Below are 26,666 nucleotides of genomic sequence, written 5' to 3' on the forward strand. Positions count from 1 at the left end.
AGTGTCACTGACTCCTTCTGGGGCTTCTGGGGACAGTGGGCAAAGCTAAACTGTGGTTGGCACAGCCCTAGGAAGCCCAGCTTCTGGGGAGCATGTGTTGAAATAGACTGGAAGATCCTCAGGCTATGCTCAACAAGAACTTAGGCTGGTGTAACCCTGCACTGCTGTGGAAAGACTCCATGCACTTTTCTCCTTCCTCTGGCTAATTCTTCCCATTTCCCCTCTCCCATCTCCTGTAACAAGCAAAGCACATCAAAGAGCTCACCTACAATTAAATTAACACCAGTAGTGAGAATAGTCACTTTTAACCGGGATCTGTTCTGGTTTGACAGTTTCCCAAGTGGTTGAACTGGTACCTGTGCTGGTGCAAACAGAGGAACAGCACAGGGACTGAAAGCAGCAGCTGAGCAAAGGGAGTTTTGCTTATGCTGGCTTGAGATATTCACTGAATTCAACCTGAGGGCAAGGCTAGGCATGAGGCTGAACTGACAAGTTTGGAGCTAGCAACAGGAGAAGTCTTGCTACTCCTCCTTTCCCCTCCACCTCCACATTGCTGTTCATAAACATACAGTCCTAGTTTCTGCCTTATGCCAACCTTGACAACCATTGCAACATCATAGACTAGATTCAGGTCGCCAGTTTAGCAAAAAAATCTTCACTTTTTTCTAGGTTGGTTTTCTGACAGCTTAGAAATGGAACTGACTTACTGACAGATCCAGTTAACTGCTGCCAGAAGTGGGGGAGAGGATCTGGGGAAGTGTTCAGTCAGGGAACAGTGGGAGCAGGAAGACATGTCAGCCACCCTATTCTGCTGGTGTTGAGTGTAAGGTCAGTTACAGGCACCTCGTGTTACAGACTCCCTTCAGATTTCAGGATTTGGCTCAAACTTCTCCTTCTTCACTGTAAACCCTACATTAGTAAGGATACAGTCACAGATTGCTCACTGTAAACCCTACATTAGTAAGGATACATCACAGATTGCTCTGTGATGGGATGAACAAGTGGGTAATCACAGAACATTCTGAGCTGGAAGGGACCCACAGGAATCATCAAGTCCAGCTCTTAACAGAATGGCCCATACAGGGATCAAACGTGTGACCTATGGCATTATTAGCACTGTACTCTGACCAGCTGGGCTCTAAAGCCTTGATCTTCCTCAGTAATGAGTATTGGCACCTGCTGTAGCTAGAGCTCCTAAATATATGCTTAAAGATCAATCAGAATATGAGTTCAGCTAAAGCAGCATAAAGTACCTTGCTGGGGAAATGTTTCTTTAATTATGAGTTTTCTACCTCTACTTTAAAACAACTTTTGTATAGCCCAAAATGTTCAATTACATTGGAAAAGATATAGAAACAGTCAACATCTGTTGCATTTCATTTGAAAATTTAAACAGAGCTTGCATCATTGAACAGCAGCGATGAACCTGAGGGGCAAGAAATTTTGTAGTGTTGCACTTCAGACATGAATTTCCCACATAATTTTACAGATGCTTACACTCACTTCTTATGTATAAAATGGAGAGCATGAAGCAGAAAGGTAAGTCATCAATTCATGGACACCCAGTACTTCAACCACAGATAATAGATAAAAAACTATTTTTTATATCAATCCATTTTCAATTGATTATAGTCTGCTTGTAAACTTAGCTAACATGAGTATAATCTTGGATGCACTTTTGTTCACTTTTTCTTTTAAGACATGACAAAGAGTTACAGGATTCCAGGCTTGACTAGAAAAGATGAAGCTTTTTAAGTATTTGTTTAATGAGTTTCCCCCAGCAGACATTTATTTCATTCCTTTGTGACGAAAAAAATAACTTTAGCCTCTTAAAATCCATTACTGACAACGCAACCAAAATGTTCCAAATACAGCCATTACCAGGTAAGGGTATCATATTCTTACATTCAAAAATGAACGTGAGGGAGGAACAGAGATTTTTTTTTTTTTCTGTTGGCAGTTTACTTCACAGCTTTGAAATTTCTTTTTATTCCTGGCTATATTGAGAGCATGGGGAAAACAACAACTGAGAAGCTTCAATTTACAAGCATCAGAGAGAATTTACAATAATTTAGGGTCAAAGCCATAAATACAGGTCTTGACAAAATTACACGTAAGTGAGAAGGAGACTTCTTTGGAACCCATGGGTCACAGGACCAAAGAAATTTCTACAATCATTACTCCTCTCTGCTTAAGAGAAATATGTAGTCAAATACAACTTGGCCATTGCAAATTTTTTTTATAATCACCACCAATTCTGCTTGGTTGTTACAAAAAGAACAGTTTGTACTTTATTTATTTATTTACAGTCTAATTGATTTGTGTCATAGTTTTGGCAGCACTTTCTCCAGGTTACCGGTTTTTGGTAATGTCCAAAATCTCAAAAAAAATTCACTGAGTAGTCCTAAATTTGCAAAAAGACATGGAGACCTGTACAGTTTCTACAGAAATACCATCTGGTGTTTTGAAACCAAGAAAATTCTGCTTTGTAATATGACAGATTTTATGGGGAAAAACAAAAAGAAATATAATAAATGAGACTTACCACAACTATATATCGAGGCCTAAACTGGATGGTTCCAAACAAACCCAAAATGACAACTATTATTTGTAGGAAATTGCCAAGGATAGGAGCCCACTGGAAACCCAGGAAGTCAAAGATTTGTCTCTCTAATGCTGCCAGCTGTAAGAAAACACATAAACAGAACATCCACTTTTTAATTATAGGTTGGAATGAACACTTGATATTTTCTTATTTGCACCAGGCTTCACCAGCGAGCGAGCAAAGCCATGCAAACCTTGCTATTGCTTCTGAAACACCATCACACTCCCTCCCTTCCCCATGTCTTTGTTTACTAAGATTTACTCTCAACTAGACTCGACTGCAAGTTCCTCAGTCTGTTCCTAGAAGCCCGAAAGGGCAGAGCAGGTCCAGACAAGTCCCAGACACGGCCACCGCGTTCCCAGGGGTTCCTTAATGCAGGAATTAAGGAAGACTGCTGGGAGCTCCTGAGCCACAGACGTAGGCTCAGGGGATGAAAGGCAGCAGAAAATGTTGGAAGACCTCAGAGCAAACTGCTTCAAAACCAGCAGCCAAATGAGCCATCTGTGCTCTTCAAAAGCTGCTACGTTACTTTTGGACAACTACAAATCAGAAAGGAATGGTAGCAGCCTAATAGTTCTCCTCCCACTGTCCTCATGGCATTTTGGGTCTGGATTTAGTTGCGTGTGGAAAAGGAGGAAACTAAAAAGCATCAGCCTTCATCTTTGCACCAGCATGTGGTAATTCTGCATTTCTGAACATTAGACAAAAAAGAAAAACAAAAAGCCAGATATAAAATTCTTCTGCAAACACATTTGCTACTCATTTTTGACAATCCAATCCACTGTTGTAAACATAGAAAATCAACTTTCTTAGCAGCATATTTGCTGGAGTTTAAACTTAGTTCAGTATTTTTTGCAGCTGTAGCAAGATAATCTTGAGCAGCTAAATAGAAACCTACTGAGAAACAACTGAATTTCTGTGCTTGCTAGAATTTATTAACATCTACTTGATTTTACTACATTGTTACAAACCCTAAAATTTACTGAAATATGCACTTACAATATTTATAACTGAGACAGATGGAGCAAGCATGGCTCTATGAATACCAACCAAAGTATTATCATATGTGGGTATTTCACATAAACCATTTCATTTTACACATTATGGCCAGATTCAATCTTCACCTGCAAAATGAGGCAAGGTGTCACTGAGAGCAGAATCCATTTTTTCTGTACAAAACCCCTCCATTACAGCAGACATGAAAACCATATTCTCTATGCTGAGCTTAATAAATATGATAAATCTAAACAATGAAATTAATAAAAGTTGAATCATCAACTTGGTGCAACTCCTTTGCAATCAGTGAAGTTTTATATAGCTGACTTTTATCAGCTAAACATCTGACCCAGCACATACAAATGAAAAAACACACAGCACAATACAGAGGTGCCCCAAATCCCATGTGCAGGATGGTAAATAAGGAATTTTGAAAGCTCTTTGGCACAGGCAGGACTTACAGTTTATGGCCTAGCAACAACAAACTGAGAGTCCTTTATCACATGGAAGGCATTTATGACATCCACGACCAGAGCCAGAGAATTTTTCATTCCCATTACAAGTGGAAATCTTCTGGGTCAGAAAAACAGCTAAAAAATTCACAGACCACCAGTTTTCAGAGACAATGTCTCTTCTTCCTGATGCCCTGACATTAGCAAGCAAGCAGAAGATGGAGCTGTCAAATAAGACAAGGATTTTCTTAGTGCCACCTCTGCCCTGACATTCACTGAAACCCTCCTGCAACTTTGATCTTCACCTGCACCAAAAAATGAGTGTATCCCATCACACTCCCAGCACTGAAGGCAGCTGGCTTAGCATCGTCTCCATTAAAGTGTCCTTGGCTCTGAAACAGAGCAGCTGTGTGCAAACTATACCCTTACCTACTCAAAATGGCCCTTGGCCATGGGTTTCCTCTCTTTGAGAAGACCACTGGTCACAATAACCCTGGTTAATGTGACAGAAAACTCTAATGGTTCACTAACATCCAGAATGTCACTGCCTGGCTACTTCCCCAGGCACGAGAATGTGCTGGTGTCAGGAGCAGAGAGCTTGCCCAGAGTGGGTATTGAGGAAATTCACATGCTGGGTCATGGATGCCATTATGCATTTTATGTAGCTTTGAAACATCTAGAGCTATCTGAAAGACAAAAGCCTGCAGCACAGATATGAATGAAGCTGTTTGATATCTGTCCCTCCTTAAACTGACCCTTGGGATAAATTTTCAGATCGTCACCTTAAATGGCTGAAAAATGTAATACTGGAACATAAATGAACACAACCACTGCACTTTGCCACCAGACTCATGCTAAAAGGCTTGGTGTTCAGCTCATGCCTAAACTGGATTAGATAAAGAATTTGCCTTCATGTGCATCTTTCCCAAGTTCTGAGTACATCCATCAGGTCTGGGCTCCCACAAAATACTTCAGTGGCCACAAATATATTCCCAAAGATAAGGGTGCACATGTTATATTCACCATAGACAGAGTTACACATAAAAAAAAAATTATTAGTCTTTCCATGGATTACTGTGGTTAAGACACCCACAACAAACAGAGAAATAAAGTTCAATTTCCTCTCCTGCTTCCTACTGAGTTATTCATTCTTCTCCTCCCACTTCCTATCCATTAGGATACCGAGGGAAAGAGCTTCTCTTTGAAGCTGTGTCACAGGCAAAAAAATAAAAATTTGTATTTCACGAGTCGAAAAGAGAGCACAAGTAGAAACATGAGAGTACAGTCTATTGCCTATGGCACTTGTACAAAACTGGGAGAGCTGCTCATGTTTCTTGCCTGCAGGGCTCACTCTTTATTTTATATACAGTGACAGCATGAAACCACCGAAGGAGCCCTGGAAGCAGGATGCCAAGCATACAGTTCCATTCCTTCCCCACTAAGAAGTGCTTTCACCATCAGGCTATGCAGAGAGACCTTCCTGCACAGCTAAGTCTCATTTATATTGCTCTTGTCACCAACACAGAGTAATTTGTCTCATCCCCAAAGCCCACAGAATACATTAGCAGGGGTGGTGCGGAGGGAGAGGAGAATCTAAAGAAAAGAAAGAGGTAGAAGGCATGTCTTTCCTCCTCAAATTGCTACTCTCTTCTAAATTATAACACCTTGCAGGCAACACAGGCAGAAGTCAAAAACCTAATAATTCATTATCATGGCAGAGGAAACATATTAAGTTCTGTTTTCTTTATACCATGAGCAATATGGACTGAATAGAGGAGACATCAGAGTGCTGCTGTTCTTTTGTTTACTAGAGCCCCCAAGAAGCAGGGAAGGCCACAAAATTTTTAGCTCTGTGCAAATGAAAAAGCAATCCCTAACATAGGCTGTGATTCAGGTAATTGATTTGACAGAAATCATCAGAATAAAAGGGAAGAAACAGGCTCTTGTGAACACTTACAGGCTGGTTTTGCACAGATATGAAGAGTCCATACTGTTGATGTTTGCCCAAATCCAAAATCTCTGTGTCCATCAGTGGCCACCAAACTGGCCTAGATTCTGTGAAAGATGGTTTCACTTGGAGTTAGGTGCACGTGAGTACTTCAAAATGTTACGCTAGAAACATTTTGATTACAGGGAAGCTGTTTTCCTCAACAAGAATTTTCTTTTTCTCAACAGGAAATTTTCCCACATGAATTTCTAATTTCATCACCATTTTCAGATTCTTCTGAAACCAGCCTAAAAACCTGAAAGCTAAAGGGAAGGGAGAGGTTCCCAAAATTAGCTGGCTCAACTTTTTCCATTGTTATGAGACAGACAAACAGTTTAGTAGGGCAGAGGAACTCGAGGCTGCAGCTGGGGTATGCTCAATGTGACTGAAACCTCCTCTGAGGTTTTACTGTCATAACCCTCCTCTGAGGGTTTACTGTCATACCAGTTCCCTACCAAATTGGGAGAGGCTGCAGCTCCACTACTTCTGACAACTGAGACAACAAAGTTTGGGACTGTCCATAATAAATTGTTGTTTGATAATTTTTTAAATTCTACCATCGTAGAAGTGAAATGAAACCCCAAACCTTTCTTGCAAATAAAAGGGGAGAGTTTGTTTCAGCAACTTAGATATTAGGTGTATGTTGATAATGAAAGCTATGTCCAGTTCAGTGAAACATTTTCATGACAACTTATAAAGATCTGTCAGAGTTGATGGGAACAAACATTTTCTTATCATAACAACACTTGGAAAAGGATGCATGATATTTCTTATTACTGCTGGCAAGGGAGCGCTTTGTTATTTAGTCATCATCATCACTGACAATCTCGTAATGCAAAGAGCAAGACTCGGGAGACCAGGACTAGCAGTAAAAGGCTCTAGTGGGACTGTAGCACTTCACTTAATGAAGTCTTGGGCTTTTACCTCTTTGTTTCACTGTCTTCCAGACATTTCCCATTTCCCACTTCCTGCAGAGCACAAGGAGAAGGTACTAAGCTGCAAGATGGGACTGCAATAAAGTCACTCAGGGTGAGCTTTCTCTTCCGGCCATGCTCAAGGCCTTATTTATTAAGAGCAGCAAAAATTTCAGATGAACCAATCTTTTGAATTCTGAGCTTCTTCAGCTAGAGAGGTCAACCAGATGTGCAGCACAATTGGAACCTCCTGAACAGAAAAAATAGTGCAACTGTAGCATTAATGTTTCACAAGCAGTTTAAGGTAAAAGAGTAGAAAAATAAAAGACAGTGCTGCATAGAATCTGCAGAAAGAAATCACAAAGATGTTCCTCATCAATAGAGAAATCAAAAAACATTTTTGAGAGAAGGCTTCAACAGGGTGCACTGTGAACTAAACTCCTCCTCTAAATTCTCAGGTCCTATTATACTTCACAAAATATATCAGAAGCTGTCTGAGTGATAAGACACCACAGCAGAGTTATAAAGTCAACTTTTCAAATATGTGTTAAAACTCAATTTTCTCTTCTGTCAGGACCATCAAGGAAAACAGTCAGTTTTATAGTATAATGGAAAAGTTCTATAAATGACATGTTAATTTGAGATTAATAAATAGAACCAAATACAACAGAAGAAGTCACTATATCAAGATGAAGAGTTTTTATATGTAATAGATCATTTCATACAAGAAAAGACCCAAAAGTGGCATGATATAAACAGAAGACCACAAAATTATGAAATGTAAAAACAAAAGGTTAATGATATAGCTGCAAATTTGCTACTGTATAAATTACTAAATTTAAAAACTGGGAAGTGTAATCTACTCTGCATTTGATACTAAAAAGTTGCTTCACTCTGTCATGTAAAACAATCCCTAGAAATTATAAGAAACACAAAAATATCAATAATATATCTAACACACTTGTATTTGAGAAATCTAACAAAAATCAAAGAAATATTTAATAACTGGAGAGCTGTAAAACTATATAGCTTTGAAATCCTTTTCAAAATTAAAACAATCTTACAAGCTAGAGAAAAAAAAGGAGAAAAATTATGACTTCACAAATGGACACTGTTACTGTTACAAATGGACTCAGCTTTCAAAAATTAAAATAGCACAAAAAAATGGTGAATCAAAACATTACAGTGCATAATATTCATTTTTTAAATTCAGGTCAGGAATTATCTGTAACATTTGAATTATGCATGTAAAACTCATACTTGGCTGATATTACTAATACTTATCACAGGAGAATTCCAGGGCACAGCGCATCATCCATACTAACTGCTGCTCCTAAGGATAAAGATGTTCTCTTCAAAATTCTCATCTTCATCTTATGATCATAAATCTAACCTGTGGCTTCAGGAAGAGTTTCCTGGACATGATGAATCTCTGAGGATTGTTGGTCTTTTTACCATTATCATTTTACCATTACCATTATCACTGGTTCCAGTGTGGAACTGTTCCACTGTTCCAACTGAATTACAGTATAGCCCAGTTTGGAAGATGCAGCTGTTAAAAACTGAAGTGGTTCCCCAGGCTCCTCCAAAGAAACTCCACCTGCAGCTTTAAGTGCCCTCTGTTCTGAGACCCCAGGATACCTTTGCTAAGCTCAGTAGTGCAATCACCTTTTCATCACAACCTATCCTCTCGTCCCATCCCATCCCATCTTCCCTCTTTCCTTCCCTTCTCCCTCTGTTATTTTGTGCCCAGATTGGTGGGCACTCCCAAAGAGCTGCACACCAACACAGGGGAGAGGGCAGGGGCGAGGCAGGAGAGGGGCGGTGGGAGCCTCCTACACCACCCCACAGCCTTCTCATTCGGCTGGAATAGACAAGACCTTGGATCAAGGTCACTCTTAGCACTAGGCACACTTGACTTAAAGTCTGTCTTCACATTCCAGGGCTCTTAGGTGTGTATTTCTTTTTCCTTGACAGATGTTCCACTGAGAAAACATTTTTGTAAAACCTTGGGGCGAATGCTCGACATTCACACTTGGAAAATAAGCACTTTCTAATTTAAGGGGAAAAGACATCACAAAGCTGCCAAGCTACTGTGGATAAACCCTCAGAACTGAAGAGTAAAAGATTGACTTACCACGTGCTAAACCCCAGGATTTCTAATAGGAAATTAACAGGTGATGAAAGAAGAAGGTTAAAATAAATAAATAAATAAATAAGTTGCATCAAAGACCAATGGTAATGCATAAACAACTTTTTATACAAATTTTATACTCCTGCTGTCATTTCAGAATTTTACTGACAGGCTTGAATTCAGCAAAAAGGAAGATAAGATTTAACACCAGAGAAAAGCCAGTTTTTTAATGAAAGGGAGAACATTTAAACCTGAGGATGAAGGGAGGGGTCAGATGATCACTCTTAGCTGAAGAATGCTATTTAGCAAGTTACTGTTCCTCAGCTAAATATTACAACCTCCTTATCTGTAACTTACCATCTTTCACTAGAGGCTTCATTACCAAAAATGAATGTAGTCAGTGTCACAATTAAATGTTTAACTTTGACTAAGATCACTACTTCATATCTTTGGTGACAGTTAAAGGAATCATATGACCACAGAAGAAACTCTCATTAGATTTTTTTCATGATCTGCATTTGCTTGTCCAGGTGAAATACTAGCTTTTGGGTGATTTTTAGATGGTAATCCCTTATAACAGCTCACTAAATACATTTATAAGACTATATGTCATGGAGGTTATTGAATGTCAGGAAAGATTCTGAGTAAATCACAAATATTTATAATGAGTTTAGCTTAATGGAGCAAAAGAGAAACCTAGTTTTCTGACAGGTAATTGTCAGAGAAGAAAAAAACCTGATGATCAAAAGTGTCTTTGCAGTCTTGGTCAGATAGGTAATTGGCTGTCACTTGAGTAATTTTAAATAAAATATGAAGCAAAAGAAATATATCTGCAGAAGGAGCTCAATAAAAGAGCAATAGCCAAGATTAGTGAAGGCCAAAGCATAAAAACAAAGAAAAGAAAGGCAGGTTCAATAAGAAATATGTTGTCTTTTTAAGACAGCCTGTGCTGCTTTTCAACAGCAAATGCTATTCTTATTCAGCTGTTCAACTCATATGGAAAATACCCAGAATTTAGTAAAGGTTTTCCCACCATTCTGGTAACTGCTTTGGTGAACAAGTTCAGTGGAGGGTGATGGTAGTGACAGCACATAATATTGCTGAAGATATGATGTTTTAACAAAACAAAACAAAAAAAATCTGAAGAGAAAAAACTTTTGGTCCTCCATAGTTTACCAGTTGTTCTTTGATTAACGTTTAAGAAAAAAGACAGGTAAGGAGTGAGCAGTATATTTTCAATGATTTTTGAAAGCCAATACACTGCTCTAACAACTCAGAACCAAAAGACCCCACTAAATGAATGGCAAAGAAGTTAATCTCGTCAGGTAGTTTGGACCCTAGTATAAGAAGGAAAGCTGGTAAATGCCAGATCTTTAAAATCTATAAATTTTAAATTAGAGGGTGCTGAAAAGATTATTTTCTCCACATTTTAACGAATATATACATATATTTAATATCACTATTTAGCATTATCAAACAGACACAAAACAGAGGTAATTCTGAATACAAACCTGTTTTTTCTAATTATGTGTACCACAAAAGTCTTGCAACTACACTGTGATGTGCAGGAATATTTTAAGTGATGGATTTGATATGATATTGTTAGGCATTTCACCAAATTGAGCCCAGCCCTCCATTTTTGTCTCTGAATAAGTCAAAGTCTCTGCCACCAAGTCAAAAGAAGCCATGACTGCATCAAGGCTGCAGGATCTGGCTCAGAAAGGCAATAGCAAATTATTTAAGAATCTCATCAGCATGAGAAGAAGATGTTAATGTTTATTCTGCAGGGTCACCTGACTGCAGTGATATAAAAGGTGGCATCAAATAGTTCCAGTTCCCAGCACGGGTGATACGGCTGCCAGGGTGATATACCTGAGGCTGATGGCTACATCTGTACCAAACAGACCCCATAAAAATGCAGTTCCAGTCTGTGGGCAGCCATGGTAGGGAAGAAGCCAGCTATTGTAATAAAACCCCATAGCACCAACTCATTACAGCACAGTGATTTAAGATTGAATTTCAACCCTTCAATGAAGCTGTAACTGATCCCAAAACACTAAAGTCAAGCCCCTTGGCTGCTTGACCTATAAAATCCCGGAAAACAGCTGGAATGAACATGCTTATAATGGCATTTAAGACTCTCCTGGATGTTTCATTTAAATGCTAGCCCACACAGAGCAAAAGACATTGTAAGACTTTGCTATAGGTTAAAAATCTTTAAAGATTTCTATCTTACTAAGAATGAAAAAGTCCATGTCAAAAGACACTAGAGAGAATGGAAAAGCAAATTACAATTGACTTCTTTATAATTATATCACAAGGCATATGTGGTAAATATAGTGCAAAAGAAAGTTTTAATTTGTCACACCATTATATCACTTCACGTCTTCTAATACCAAATTCTTGTAATTGGTTTTTTTATTTATTTCCACATTTGAACACATCTAGTAAACCACTATACCTTTACAGCTTCCTCAATAGACAGGTTTAAGACACAGTGAAGTACTTACTGACAAACTAACAAAAGTGAGAATTGAACATGTTTACTACTTATTTGAATTCTCAAGGCATAGCAGGCAAGGTAAGGAGGCAACAGATAAGTAGGCAACTTGATAACAATGAAGCTGGCAGCCCTAGATCCCTCCTAGTTCTGATGACTATGGGATCCAGTTTAAAGAAAGAAAAGTGAGAAAAATGAGAGAAAAATAAAAAGCTGGGAACCTATGCTGCAGGATCTGTACCCAACCCGTCCCCAGCGTGAAGAGTCTGACTGTGAGGGAAGACATGCTGAGATGGGCACTAACCCTGCAAGGTGAAAGAAGAATTGAAATCCTTGTAAGGTAAACAAGGAAAAAACAGTATTTAGAGCATCCAGCAGATGAATGTCATGCTCCTTCTTGCCAAAGAGCAACCCTCTACTCTTGATATATCAAGTCTTTTATGACTCTTTAAAGCTCTCCACACCTGTGTTTTAATGCAGGCTCCAAAAGAAGACAGAAATTAAACCAGATGGAGCTCTCCTTCTATGACTAAGGAAGACACATGTTCAGAGCTCACATGGACCTGGACAAGTTGGACAGTTAGAAGTTCAAATTTAACAAACTAAAATTCTTTGATATGAGCTTTTGGCATGACATATCAAATGGCACAAATTGATTCATGCCAGATCTTGAGAAACATAAGGTTTCCCACAGGATGGTGCATCTTATGTCTAGTTTGTGGTTCCAAAAAGGCAGTGTATCTTCAATCACTTACTCTCTTCAGGCAAAATAAAGTAATAAGCCAAGTAATAAAAATCATGCGCTAGCTGTTACCCCTAATTTGAGCCACAGCACAGAGCCCATTTCCACAGCAGGCAGGAGTTCAGATGTCTGCCTGGATAATCTTTCCGATTTTTTTTCCCAGAAAACTTCTCTCCAATGCATCTCTCAAATGCCAGCCATGCAAAAATACAAGAACGAGAGACTGCTTATATTTGACAGAAGAACAAGGGGAAAAAAAAGCAGTTTAGCATCAGCTCAGAAGTCTCACAGCATGTCTAAATAGGTCCCTGCACTGCAGGTCATTCACTTGCTCTCAAATGCCAATTTCAAGCACAGTAGCAACACTCATGGATCCTTTGACTCTGTCATTGCATGTGATGAGACTGCACTTATGTTGCCATTGATGTTGCATTGATGTTGCCATTGCACTAACAAGAAGACTCTCTGATATTGGATCATTTCATGTTGTCATGTAAAATGCAGAAATATCCTTCTTTGTTTACAGCATAGCAAAAACATCCCTCTACCTCCTGAATTATTTGGCCAGGAAGAAGGGTTGGAATAGGACTGAATAGCAGCATGACAAATACTTTGACCTCATGCTATATTAAATAATTAATCAATAAAGTTTATTGTATGAATAACTTCCAGTAGAGGGCTATATGGGCATTTTTGTCTCACTTAGACATGTAAGTAAGTTTGGTTAAAAAGAATGGGAAGTCTGAGATTATTCTCAAACATGAAAGAAGAATACTGTAGTTACAGGTGGGCGACAACATAGACATATCTTGCTTTAAATCTCACTCTTTTACAGGTGTTCTAAGATCTGGCCATTCTCTTGTAGAAATAAAACTCCTAATTCACATTATTTTCTGTGATTTTGTGGCTTCCTCACACAGAATGGAGAATAAAATTCTCAAAGTATATATATAACTACATGTATGGTTTACTAGAAAGTTGTCAACAGAAACACTTGTTCTGGAAAATGATTGTTATAGAGCTACAGGTAAATAAAAGATGTCTTTTGGATCATTTAAGCTAGCTTCTTGGATACCAAAATTAACTCCACTCTCAACTCCTTTTAAGGAGTTTAATTTCTACATAAACTGTCTTGATTTCCCTAACCCTTTCAGAATGCTATTCCAAAATGTCATAATTCAAACAGCACCTGTTTTGCTTTGAATTAATCTTCGCTGAACATGTGCAGCCAGTACTCTTCTAGATGTGCAGACAAACTCCCATGTGTTCCTTTTCCAGTGGAAATACATATTTTCATGTGGAATCAAATAAGAAGATCTTGACTTTGGCTTGTTACAAACAGGTAATTCATTATTTATAAGAGAAAAGGATGAATTATGATCTGAATTTAAAACATGTATTTAGAAGTAGGGATGATAACTTTCAGGGTCATTTTGAAACTTAAAGGTATACCTATAGAAGTATAAAAGTTCTGCATATGTTATATATTTAGATCTCTTTCATAAAGTAAGATAAATTGTTTTACCTAAACTTTTTCTCTGATTTTAATGGAACATAATTCACCTCTCAGTGACTTAATTCCATTTAATCCTCCAACTTTTGCTTTTTCTCCATAGCAGTTGGACTGCAGTGCTTCAAAAAAGTTTATCTAGCCTTGTCCTTGCAAACCACAGATGCAGTAATTATCTCCCTTTACCTTTCCAATTCCTGCCACTATCCACTAGCCCCACTGCTGGTATTTCAGTATGCACTACTAAAGGATGATATCTAGTGATGTTCAGTAGAGCTCTTCACTTATCTCAGTGGTGGTCTCTCTATTTATCCCATCAGTCAAACCTTCTCCAGCAGCTCTTTTGTCCACTCCTAGGCACAGCCAAGACATACCCATACTTGTCAATTGTCTCTCAAAAGGCTTGGAGCAGAACAAACAAGCTGAGGAAAGCAGGGGGGCTACCAAAATGTCACAAAAGACACCAATGCTCTTTAAAGGCTGGAGGTAATTATTCCTAATTACCTAGAGATGCTCAGCAAGACTACACAGGCAAAAATGAAAACTGATCTTAAGTTATATAGTATAATAGATTCCCATGGTAGAAGATTTCTCCTTTGGTTTTCAGAATACTGATCCCCAAGAGCTGCAAAATTCCTCAAACGTTTGTCAGTTTGTGTTAATGTTATGTACATAATGTTCCTACACAGCTGAGGGAAGAACAAAACGGCCTTAATTAGTTGCAAAGCATCACACCTCTCTGGGCTGTGCTTCTCTGAGCTGTAGCACAATCATGTTTCCTCCAGACTACTTGGATTGTATAGGTTGATGTTGTGCAAATACCTCCTGGCTATCATCCAGAACTGCGTGAACTTGCCCAGGAAACATCAAGAGATTGGACAGTTTTACAGGAGACCAAGGTTTAAGTTAATGCATAGGTCCTACTTGAGCGCTAGTAGAGCAAAAATGGTTCACGGAAGGTAAAGGTCAGAGGGGACCTCTGGAGGTTACCTGGTCCAAGCCCTTGCTCAACCCAGGCCACCCAGGGTCGTTTCCCCAGGACCATGTCTAGATGGCTATCAAATATCTCCCAGGACAGGGACTCCTCTCAGGGAGACCTGTGCCAGTGCTCGGTCACCCTCTCACAGTAAAATTGTTTCTTTCCAGAGCCTTTCAAGTGATTTCTAGTGAATTCATCAGATGTGCTATGACAGTCTCTGTGGAGAAGGGGGAACTTTTAGAAAATACAAGAAACTCCGAGGCATGTTTCTGTCTTCAAAACATGCTGGTTTCATTGCTGTGGCAGATCTGATACAACTAAACCAGCACCAAATTTATAAACTTGAGCAAGTTAGTTTTCATAAGGAGAAAAAAAGGAGACAGTACCAAGTAAGAAGCTAAAACAAGTTTAGAGCAAAGGCCCTGGCAAAACTCAGAGCCTAGAACCCTTGGTCTCATCAGTAACCCAATGAACCCAGTAGGGTCCTTTAGGAACACATGAGCTACAAGATGACATCAATGATTGCATGTAAGTGTGCTAAATGCTAGAACTGTCAAAATTCACCCTTAGCTCTATGAGGTAAAGGAAGACCTTTATAATGTGTCTGGAACTTCACAGCACTATGCAATTTCCTCTATTGAATCATGAGGTTAACTTAAGCAAAATCAATGTCAGATGAATCAGTCTGATTAGAGATGCTTGCAGTAAAGAAAATTGTAAGACCAACCAATCAATTGATAAGTAAATAAATATAAAATATGAATCAAAAAATAAACATATTTCAAGCATCTGTAGAAGGAAGACAGTCTTGCTGGCTCCATGACTGAAAAAATTTTACACTTGGGAAAAGCAGTTGAGGGCAGAAATCTCCAACATTTCCTACCACAACTATTGGGACCACAGGCCACCGTGAGACTTTTGGAAGATATGATCTAGAGATACTTATTATGGAACTATTGAAGTTCATATTACTGACCTCAATATCAGTGGAACACTGGAATTTGTCTCCTCTGTGAGCAGGCCATTAAGCATGCACCTGAGGACATTTCTTTTGCCTGCTTTTCTGCAGAAGACACAAATTACATGAATGTACATTGCATGCCAGAATATATTCTCACCTGCCCAATACGTACAAAGCTGGAAAACATATCTCTACCAAATTTGACTTCACTAAATTCTATCTACTTCAAGACTTTCAAGAAGCTGTACTATTTATATGATGGCAGATTTTTGTCCACTGTTTACCCAGAGAAGTGGAGTTATGGTCTTGAAATTTTAGTAGTATGACTTAATTTCAAGGTTCAGGAAAACAAAACAAAAAAAAAAAGGAAATTATTCAGAATGCTCCAAAATCTTATTTGAGCACAAATACTACCAAAAGTGAGAAATTATTATGAACCAAAACTATGACTATCAAATTGGTGTGTTTCATCTTTCGTATAATATTTTTTCTGAAGGTCTTACTGCTGTAAAACTCATTCTTAAAAGTTAGTGAAAAGAATCTTTAAAAGACTGAAGAAAATGTTACTTGCCTTCTTCCCTTACTCACATTTTATCTACCCTAAATAGATGGATTAGTACAAAATCTGAAGGGAAGCCTTTAAACCCAGGGAAAAAATCCTGCTGCAGACCTTCTGCCTCATTTAATTTTACTGTGGAAGTTCAGAAATGGAAGACAGTGGAGAGAAAATGCTAGGTGTCTTTGTGAATACCAGTAACCACATTAGGCTGTCACAGACCTATACATCCAGTAGATTTCAGACACTGTAGACTTGTTCATTCCAGCTATACCTCCCTGGAGAGAGACACCTCTTTTCAGCAAAGCTAAGCAATCAGTCTATGACAGGAAGTTTTCAGACCCCAGGGAAGGTGTGCTTTAATCTCTTTTTTTATCATTGCTGGAACAGGCATAAAGACAAGGTGAGCCTACCTTATCTGATGCCATGGCAAGAAATGATAAACATGCATTATTATCTTGCAGGAGTTTGGGAAAATCCACTGTCAGAAAAGAAACCTCTTTAACCCAGTGATTCAGCAGATGGGAGTTATATGGAGGAAGCTGATACAAAGACAACTCACCATATTTCTCCATGGGAGGCAAGTCCCCCATATCTCTCCTTTCCTTTGTAACTTCAGAATTGGAGAGGCAGGAAACAGTTTATTCCTGCTTCTGCCTGAGCTGTGACACGTCTTGTTTTGTCCGACCATAATGCTGCCTTTCCACATTCACACATCTTCCTAGGAACATTCTGCCCACCTAATCCACAGGTCTTCCTTCCAGTTCTTTAGGACCAAAGTGTCTCCTTTGCATCTCCAACAAACTCTTTTGTAAACTCTTAATCATAATGACTGCTGCATTTTTGTATGACCTGAGGTATATCCCATCATCTGGTGTACTGTCTTCCTAATGGATTCCTGTAGAGTTTGGAGTAAACCATACACACCTTAAGTTGTTGGTGAATTTATGTTTGTCAAACAAAACGGACAGCAAATATATCGCATAAGTTACGTTTTGATACTTAATGCTCAACAAGGTGACAGATTATTTGTTCAGAAATATACCACAACATGGCCACTTTGACCATTAAATTTAAACCTTACAGATTTTTTTTATTCCTGGCCTCATTAAGAGTAGCTATTCTGCTCTAGGTTTACTTTGGAGACAAAAAGCAATGATGAATTTTAATGACATGCCTCTATTTTCACTGAAGAACAAAAGTGAACCACAGGAGCCAGGAAAGATGCAGTTTATATTGTTTTTTGTGCTCTTTACACTCTGCCATCTGTCCATCCTTTATCCCCTACAAGAGAAATGTGGGGAACAAGATGCTGTTTCATGCTCAAGAGTCAGCTGCATAGTATGCTATGGGATAAAATTTTTCTTACTGCAATTCTTTGGTAAAATTAATCAAACAATGAGTCTTTTTGATTGTAAATGGGCAATATATTAACACTGACAGTATCTGACTGTCAAAGTCCCCTCTGAAATCCCTGTATGTTTCTTGCATGCTTTCCCTAAAAATCTGAGCAGTGTTACAGACAAGAAAGTGGATTACCTAAGTAATTGCTCTGATTCAGTGTGACCACACTTATGTTCTTGAATGTTCTTGAATTCCTGGGAGTAGTTTATCACAATCTCTTACTACTTCCAAGGCCATTGCAACTCAATGAGATGAGTGAAATATCAACCTTTATCTCTGTTTTATACTACTTACAAAATACAGTGAGAGGCTATCATCACTACTTTCATTCTCCACTGTAGACTCATCAGATTTCCTTCATTATAATGTATTCTACAAAAGTGCAGAAACTGCTGCTCCAATTGAAAAACCGTTTGCATTCAGATGAAGATGTGGAAGCATGCAAAATATTTATACAGTAAATAGATAATTTCCTCCACACAAAAAAGGACAAGGACAAAATCTAAATTCACTTTCTCAAATGTAATTCAACTTTCTCATGGATTACTTGGTCATGGTAGTTGATTCCTAGATCCACTCTTAAAAATATCTTGCACACAAGTGGCGCCAGGAGGCTTTTGATTTTCAAGGACTTCTACTTACTCTCATACTCAACCTCCCTATTTCCCCTATCACTGGTAGACAATAAATACTTATTAACATCTTTAATACTTTAATACTTGTGTAAAAACACAACTCTAAGATGCTGCAACACAGTTTGCTCTTGTTATTTCAAGTTTATGTCTTGGGAAATAAGAAAACCGCCTAAAAGAACTGTTGTGGTTTTGCATCACAGGAACACCACAGAAATCACAGAGTAGCCTGCTACTCCCTGTTCTCTTTGAGAGTATGGCTGTATCCTTTGTTTCAATTCAATTTGCACTTGCACAGCCTTTTATTAGACTTTTAAAATTCGTAACATAATACACACAATGCACAGTAAGATAACTGTTAGTTGTATACCCTACTCTGCAATGAACACTTGTTTAACCAGGTAAGATACCCATCTTCTTTCTCTTTTTCTCCAGAGTCAAAGCAAATCCATATCTTAAAAGCAAAATAAAAATAAGAACGATAGGACAGGCACAATGTACAAGGCATGTATGTTCTTAGGTACACCGGTAATCTTATCTCCATTTTGACTCTCTAATGATCCAACTTATGGTATATTTTCTCTAATACTGAATTCAGGAGCCTACTCCTGATACACAGTATATAAAGTGCCTTGTGGTTAAAAAAAAAATGTGCTTTTCTGATAAGCACTTTGTACTGCCCACATAAAAGAATTGAATGCAGGACTATAAAAATGTCTCCAAGCTCAACTGTAAATTAAAGCTGTCACTTGATATTGAAAGTCTGGAGATGCTTCATGGCTTTAGGAACACACAAGGAACCATTACCTTTCTATCTTCTTTTTCTCTTCACATACTATGTTCCTGTCTTATTGCAAGCATTTCTTTGGGAATAATGATCTTCCAGTTTATTTTTCATGAGGATTTATTCTCATTACACAAACACAGGATTACACCATAAGGCCAAGATTTCAATCATAAATCTGTGAAAAATGCTGAGTCTGTCTACTGAGAATGCTAAATCATTACTGTAATTTATTTTTTTTTTACTGTTTGCTAAGTTTATGTAACTATATTATGTTGTTGCATTACGCTTTCATCCACTTTCAGTGTTAATTTTCTTTTCTCCATGGCATTAGAAGTTACCATTTTGCATTCCCCATCCTAAATTTGAAAGAAGTCAGTGAAATAAAACTATATAATTTATCCCAAAGTGTTTTACTGAAGTCATTAAATCAAGTCTTTGAAAGTGCTGGATGCAGAACAGAGTTCTTTGATTTCTATTTCTAAGCATTCTCTTCAATATGTCCTGAAGTACCCAAACCCTTTTTTACTTATTAAGGAACAGCCTTGCAGTTAAACAAAGGAGACACTTACAAAAAGCTCCTTCCCTTCTCCCCATAAAGCTGTGTATAATTTAAGAAAGCTAACATCAGACATGAAGCCAAGTCATGTATGTTCATATAAATACCCAAATGCGCGGGGAGTTAGTTCATAGCATATATCTATACAAAATGCATGTATTTGTTAACATATACATATATGTGTATGCATGTATACATACATTTATATGTGTGTGTATGTGTGTGCAATTAATTCAGCATCCCTAACTCTTTGGATAAACAAGCAATTATATAGAATTCATTCTGAAAGTCTGTCCGAATCACACAAGCAATTTATCTAGATAAAGAATATTTACCTTTTCTGAATAAATTAAGTCTTGCAAATGTTGTAAGTTTGAAAATTATCATAGCATAATCATAATGCTATTTAACCCAAAAGCTCTTCCCTCAGAAAAACTACAAGGTTCAGTAGAGAATGCACTTGTGTCCTGGGGTGACTTTATGGTGCTTGTATCCGCTTTCATCTGTTCAGCCCAGAAATAAGTTTTGCACCTTTAAGACTGGTTCTGAGAGCGAAGGTTGGGGCGAGGGGAGAGAACAAGTATGCAGTTTGTTTTCAGAAACTGCACTTTCTCCTCCACATCCCTCTGCTGGACTGTGTTGTCTACAGTGGACAGTGGGAGAGAACTCTCCTTTGCTTTTAGTTAGTTTTTAGCTGGCTGAGGCAGTGAAGTTCCCTGGATTGTGGTTTTTCTTTTTCTTGGAACTGTTCAAACCTGCTCTGGACTGAACACTCAGAAGAGCACTGACAGCTCACACCTGTGGGCCACAGCATTTCCAGCACCGGAGGGACTGATAGAGAGTAAGCGAGCTGAGCTACAGCCCACAAAGTGGACTTTCTTTTGAAAGTTTTGAAGTTTGTCATCTCTTCAGAGCAGCAAGAGGTTTTATTGTTTCATATTGTTCATATTTATTTGTGCTGGTGAATGCTTTGTCTGTTAAATAAACAGTTTTTTTCCACTTTTCACCAAGGAAATCTTTTCCCAAGCCAGCTCAGGATGGGGCCACTTGAATCCGCTTTCTAGAGGAAACCCTTTGGAAGTTTTCTCCCTGATTTGCCCCAAACCAGGACAACTCGTGTGAGGAGGGCAGAATTATGTCTGATATCCTCACAGGAGCTCTCATGCCTGCAGAACCACCCAGAATAATCAACATGGTCCCCACACCAACACTGAGCCCATTCATCTGCTGTGAGGGCCTTATTCCAGGGGAAAGAGCAGCCTTGGGGCTTATCTCCATCAAGAACTAGGGAAAACTCACTTGTATCAGTCGGTGCCCCACAGAATCCAAATCCTGCACATGGCCACAACGCCAGAATGTGGAAAAGGTGTGGGCAGGAGGTGGGCACCAGCTATTCAGGGAGCCCTTTCTCACCATAGCTATCTGCACCTCCAAGTAATTTCATACAGCTGCAGCCAGCTCTGCCAACACGGCTTTTTGGCCCAGAACAACATAGTTATTGTAAAGACTGAATTCTTGCATCAAATACAACTCTAGCTATTTTCTGAGTTTACTTGTTCAATATGTTTTTTTTTCCTTGTCTTTTTACATTTCACATTGACTTTCTTTCAGAAATTGGCTCATATTTGGTAAAAATCTAACACCGCCTGATTAAGAATTAAACTCCTGTATTTGAAATGAGTATTGTGAAAGCAACAAAGTTTATGTACCATATGTATTCTAAAGTAAAAGATGACCTTTCAGTGATTAAATTAGTGTACAGCATTAATATACTAGAAATAGGTTTTTTCAAAGAGCTTAATGTTGAAGTTCTTTTCCAAGAATTTAACATTGAAGTTCTTTCTTAAGAACTTAAATATCCACTTTGATGTGAGGAAATATTTACTAAACTTGGAAAGTCTGATTCTTCAGATACAATGGTAAAGTGACATAAGGCAATTACTCAAAACTGCCACACACAAACTTTTCCTTCAAGATGCTTCCTTCAACTGAGCAAAAGTACTGTGATTAGCCTCATACCACAAGATTAAGTCCTTCTTGGACAAAAGCATGTCAGACACATTAAGTTAGAGTTCTTCTCTCAAGACATGATAAACCCATTTAAACAGCCACTGCAATAAAGCTCTTTTTTTTTCAGTAGACATGTGAAGCTATCAGGTCATCAAATCATGCCAGTTTTCTAAAAAGACTCAAAAAACCCCAAGCACTCATGATATAACAGTTAATGAATTCTAAATATTTTGGAAGTTCAAGGTTTTTTGAAGACAAGAACATTAGAATTTCAATATTTATCTTTGTTATTTTCTACTTCCCTACCTTTTAATTCCTGTAAATCTTATCAATTATTATATTACATAATGTTATAAATATTATTATTCTATTGGTCATTGTTGAAATTTCTGGCATAAAAGGACCCAAAGCACTTACACAATCATCAGGAAGCTAGCCTTTAAACACAATATTCTTAAACAGAAATCTCTGAGGAAGTGGTTACATTTGAAGAAGCAGAGATAATGTATTATTAGTGCATTTGAGGAATGCCATATAATTGCCATAACACTTTTATTTCTTGATTGAAATTTCATAAGGTGCCCAATTAAGAACATTGCTAAGCACTGAATATAAATAATATAAATAATTTCCTTTACAATTCCTTCTAAACTATTATCCAACATTACCTCCCTTCCAAAACTCTTCCGGTGTTCAAAAAAATTGTGAAAATGAATATCAGATCCTGAGAGAATTGCTCATCTACCTAACTCTTTCAAAACCTCTGAATGAAAGACAAATGCTCTTTCCAAAACGTCTATCATTTTAATATTTAGTACTAGGCATTCTCTCAAATTATCACAGGATCAAAAAAGGCTTTAACATCATTATCTTTCAAACACCTCTATCATTTACTTCTTTCATTTTTCCCCAAAAATGGAAAAGAAATACTAAGAGATCACTTCTGTAATTTATACATTTTTAACCAATTTGACCATTCCATCATTGCTCAAGAGATCTACATCACTGTTAAGATCCTTTTTGCTTCAAACACATTAATACTTATTTCTGTGCTCTATTTCCATTGCCACAGTTTTCTTCATTGCCCTCTTTTGATGATTTCAGCAATCTTCTGACACAGATACATATTTTTCTGCAACATACTGGAATATGCACTTTTCCTGATATACTTTCATTTTCCTTTCTATGTATGTTTAAATACTGGTTAAATATTGGTTACATTAAATTTAATGTTTTTTGTGTTAACATTAAGTGGGTTATTTCTTGAAACTGACCTTCATTTCTTGAGTTTTAAGGGAAAAGGAAGACAAATTTTTTTCCCAAGGGCTAAGATGTACATTCTATGGTTTAGACAAAAGCCCAATAAGTTGTATAATGTAACCTCTGTGTAGCCACTTGGGTTTTATAAGTTGTACATTTATTAAACAAAGGAAGTGAAACTGAAAACTTTCAGTCGTTTCTAGGTATAGGGTCTTGATCATCATAGCATATCATAAAATTTAGATCTCTAGAACTATTTACAGAAATGACAAATACTTTTAGGATTGTTAAAATCTATTCTGCCCTATAATTATATAAAATAACTGCACAGGCAATCTACTGGAACATTACAAATATAACTGTGCTTTGGTCTTTCCTCATTGTGATCCTGCTGCATTTCTTAAGCTAAGCAAACTAAGGAGATGTACTGGAAAAAAACATCCCTCATATATAAAGCTCTTGCTGCCTATTTCCTTTTCAGGCAATTTCCTTTATTTCTATATTGGTGAAATGGCTGCAAGAGGATACCAATCACTAATCAACGATGAACCAAGCTTTTGGTTGCCACAAACAGCTTTATGCTAGCAATAATTCTGGTCTTATATTTTATTGTGGGCCTCATGACACAGCTCAAGGGAACTAAACTACTACAAAGTCTCTGCTGCTATGAATACATGTGTGCAGAAAAGGGCAGACAGGGTGAATAATAAATAGCTGCTGTTAAAAAAAATCATATTTAACACTATGAGATATAAAACTATATGTTTCAGAGCCTATATTTTTATATTTTACTGCTCTGCTTTTTAGCTGCTATGGAAATGCAGTAAAATGTCAGACAATATTTACTTACCAAGTATCTGAATCATAGTTTAGAAAGAGAACAATAAATGAGTTTAAGGAAACACATTACAGTCAAAGGCCTGCATTCAAGAGAACTATTCTTCACCTGATATGAATTATGAAAAAATTATAGGACCTTAATACTGGTCTAGTATCTGTAAAAACACCATATGTAAATAAATTGGTCCTGTCACAATGACATAAGAGAAATCAAAGCTAGTGATGAAACCAAGATAAAACATCTAATCTAAAGACCAAACCTATTGAAAGGTCTGCATCCAGTCTCAGCTCATTTTCTATCAGGAAACAAAATAACCTCATTTATTAAAGGTTAAAACAGAATGTATTTAAGTTAGTGGAACACTTGTGTTTGTTTAAAGATATAAACTGCATCAGTGACAAGAAACTTTATGCCAGCAGGCACCACTGGCAATTAGTTGCACCCCTGGATTTCAAACTGGGTAATTGGGGTTAAAGAAAAACAGATGACACCTCTCTTTCCTAATGCCTTATGGTGAAAATAAGAAAGTTCTGTCACCTTGGAAGAACTGCCCAGATGTGATTAGACCTCAGAACAAAGTCATGTTGAAATGGCAATATCAAGGAAAATGCACCCAAGTCCACTCCCTGCTTCATGGGAATAAGACAACGTGACTGCTCTTGGAATTATTTCTTATATATTGAAATAAGTACATGGTATGATGATGAAGAAAAGGGAAAATAGCTGCTGTCCAAGATCCCTCTGGTGACTGAACAACATCTGGTAGCAGCTGACACTTCCAAAATGTTGTGGGTTGCTAAAAATCCTTTTGCCCCCTCCACGACTGTGTATACTAACTTCGGCGTGTCTGTAATTACCAGACAACACTTTTATCAATAAATTTTCATGTTATAAACACTTATAATGGGAATTTATGGCACACTGCTCAGCAGACCACCATCCATTACAACTTAACTCCTATTTGTCAACTTGCAGAATTACAAATCTGGTGCTGATTAAAGAAATGAATATGAGCATATTCATCTGTTTTCTACAATGGCATCAATGAAAATGGAGTTGACAGGGTAAAGGATTGGTATTTTCTGGGCTCTAATTTCAGAGAACTTTATGTTAATGCTGATGTGCAGTCAATCCATTTTAATTTAACTATATACTGGAACAGCTATTCAACTTGAGCATGGTGTGCATCCTGTATATATTCATTTTCAAAATGTCAAGATGTGCTTGGGAGCAGGCATGGAATGGTCTCAATTTCCTCTAGAATGGAGAAGATACTCTTTAGGATAAAACAATATCAATATCACAGTTGTTATGCTGAAAACTTTTAAAAGGAAAGCAAAACAACATAAAAACCCTCAAGACCTATTTTGGCAAGCCATGCAAATAGCATCTTGTCGGAACCCAGGACATCCCTCTGGATGCCCTGGATGGCTCAAAATCCTGGCAGGGGCTCGGAGACCCTGGCAGGAAGCCAAAGACACCTGGGAATTCGATCTTAACCCATGGAGCAAATGACCAACTTTATATGAAGAAGTACAAGTCACAAAAGTTTAAGTAGCATAACAGTAGTTGTCACAGGGTGAAAGGTGGAATTTTGAAGAATTTTACTATGGGGGTCTAGGGGACAAGATGGAGGGATTTGGGCGTTGTCCTGTTCTTCTCCCTTTTTCTTCCTAGCTTCCGTCTTCTTGGTGATGGTGGCACTTGGGATTGGTGTAGAGTAGAAAGTCACTGTCTAACATAGGTGATAGGTATTGGGACATAACTGTAAATATCGAATACATAGGTTATCGTATAAAAGACAACACCAGCCTGGGGGCAGGCAGAGTGTGCCTCAGACTGACCTGCTGAACAGAACTCGGCAGGTCAGACAGAAAATGTTTTAGATGAGAAATAATAAACAACCTTGAGAATGACAGCCGAAGAATTCTGACTCCTTCTTCAACAGCTGGGTTGGGGAAAAGAGACTTTTTAACACTCCTCGGGATCACCTTGACCAGAGGAGATCCCGAGAGCATCTGTTACAAGGAGATTTTACACTGGTGCACTTACTTTGGACTGCAGGTGTTAACCAGAAGTTTTGGCTGTTAAACCAAAAGAACCATTCAAGTTGAAGGCTAATTGTGTTTTCTCTTTCAGCCCAATTCTTAAATGACTCCTATTGGGTCATGTACTTTCAAGAAATTAGACTAATCCAGTAAGTATATTTCTGTGTGAAATTACAAAGAGGTTAAATATGACTATAATGATTCAGGGATAATATATCCAATCTTATGGCACAGAGTGACACAAGCTATTAACTACATGAGGTTCTTAGAATCTTAGCTTCCCATAGTATGGAGTTCTACCCCTTCCACGCGAACAAATCACTGAGTGCTATTTGTATTGAGATTTATTCTCATACATGGGAGAGGATGCTTTACACCATCATGGCATTATAACATAAACATGGAGTAAATACATTTTATGTATTACATAGAATTGAGAATTGGTGTTTCTTTAACATTTTAGAGTATGAATAAGTTTTTTTATCTCCTCTCTACAAATGGGGAAGGACAAACAGACCATCATGGGCTGTAGTTTTGCACAAACCTCATATGGGTGAGAGGAGATAAAAATTACAATTTTATATGGTTATGAGAGATAAAGATTACAAATACATAGAAAGCAAGTAATGACTTGCATGCTCTGCATCAAATAAGGAGTGAGCGATACGAAAGCTTTAGCAGCTAAATGAAGCAGATGAGCAAGTATACATTTGTGTTAGGCTTTCTGTGCTGATGTTTAGTAGTTTTACTACAGAGGTAAGCAGCTGATTATTATCCCCCAAGAGCAAAAGG

The 26,666-nt window shown here is 37.8% G+C and overlaps 1 protein-coding gene across 1 annotated transcript in view; it reads right to left on the minus strand.

The window, feature by feature from the left end:
- NKAIN3 (sodium/potassium transporting ATPase interacting 3) overlaps window positions 1–26,666 on the minus strand; it is a 310,291-nt gene that overhangs the window by 150,033 nt on the left and 133,592 nt on the right. Inside the window, exon 2 of the mRNA XM_041473740.1 lies at window positions 2,546–2,683. Within this exon, the coding sequence (XP_041329674.1) occupies window positions 2,546–2,683 (138 nt within the window). The remainder of the gene's footprint in view (window positions 1–2,545; window positions 2,684–26,666) is intronic.

This window comes from Pyrgilauda ruficollis, unplaced genomic scaffold (assembly GCF_017590135.1).
Source record: "Pyrgilauda ruficollis isolate IOZ18807 unplaced genomic scaffold, ASM1759013v1 scaffold30, whole genome shotgun sequence".
In the NCBI taxonomy this organism is placed as follows: Eukaryota; Metazoa; Chordata; class Aves; order Passeriformes; family Passeridae; genus Pyrgilauda; species Pyrgilauda ruficollis.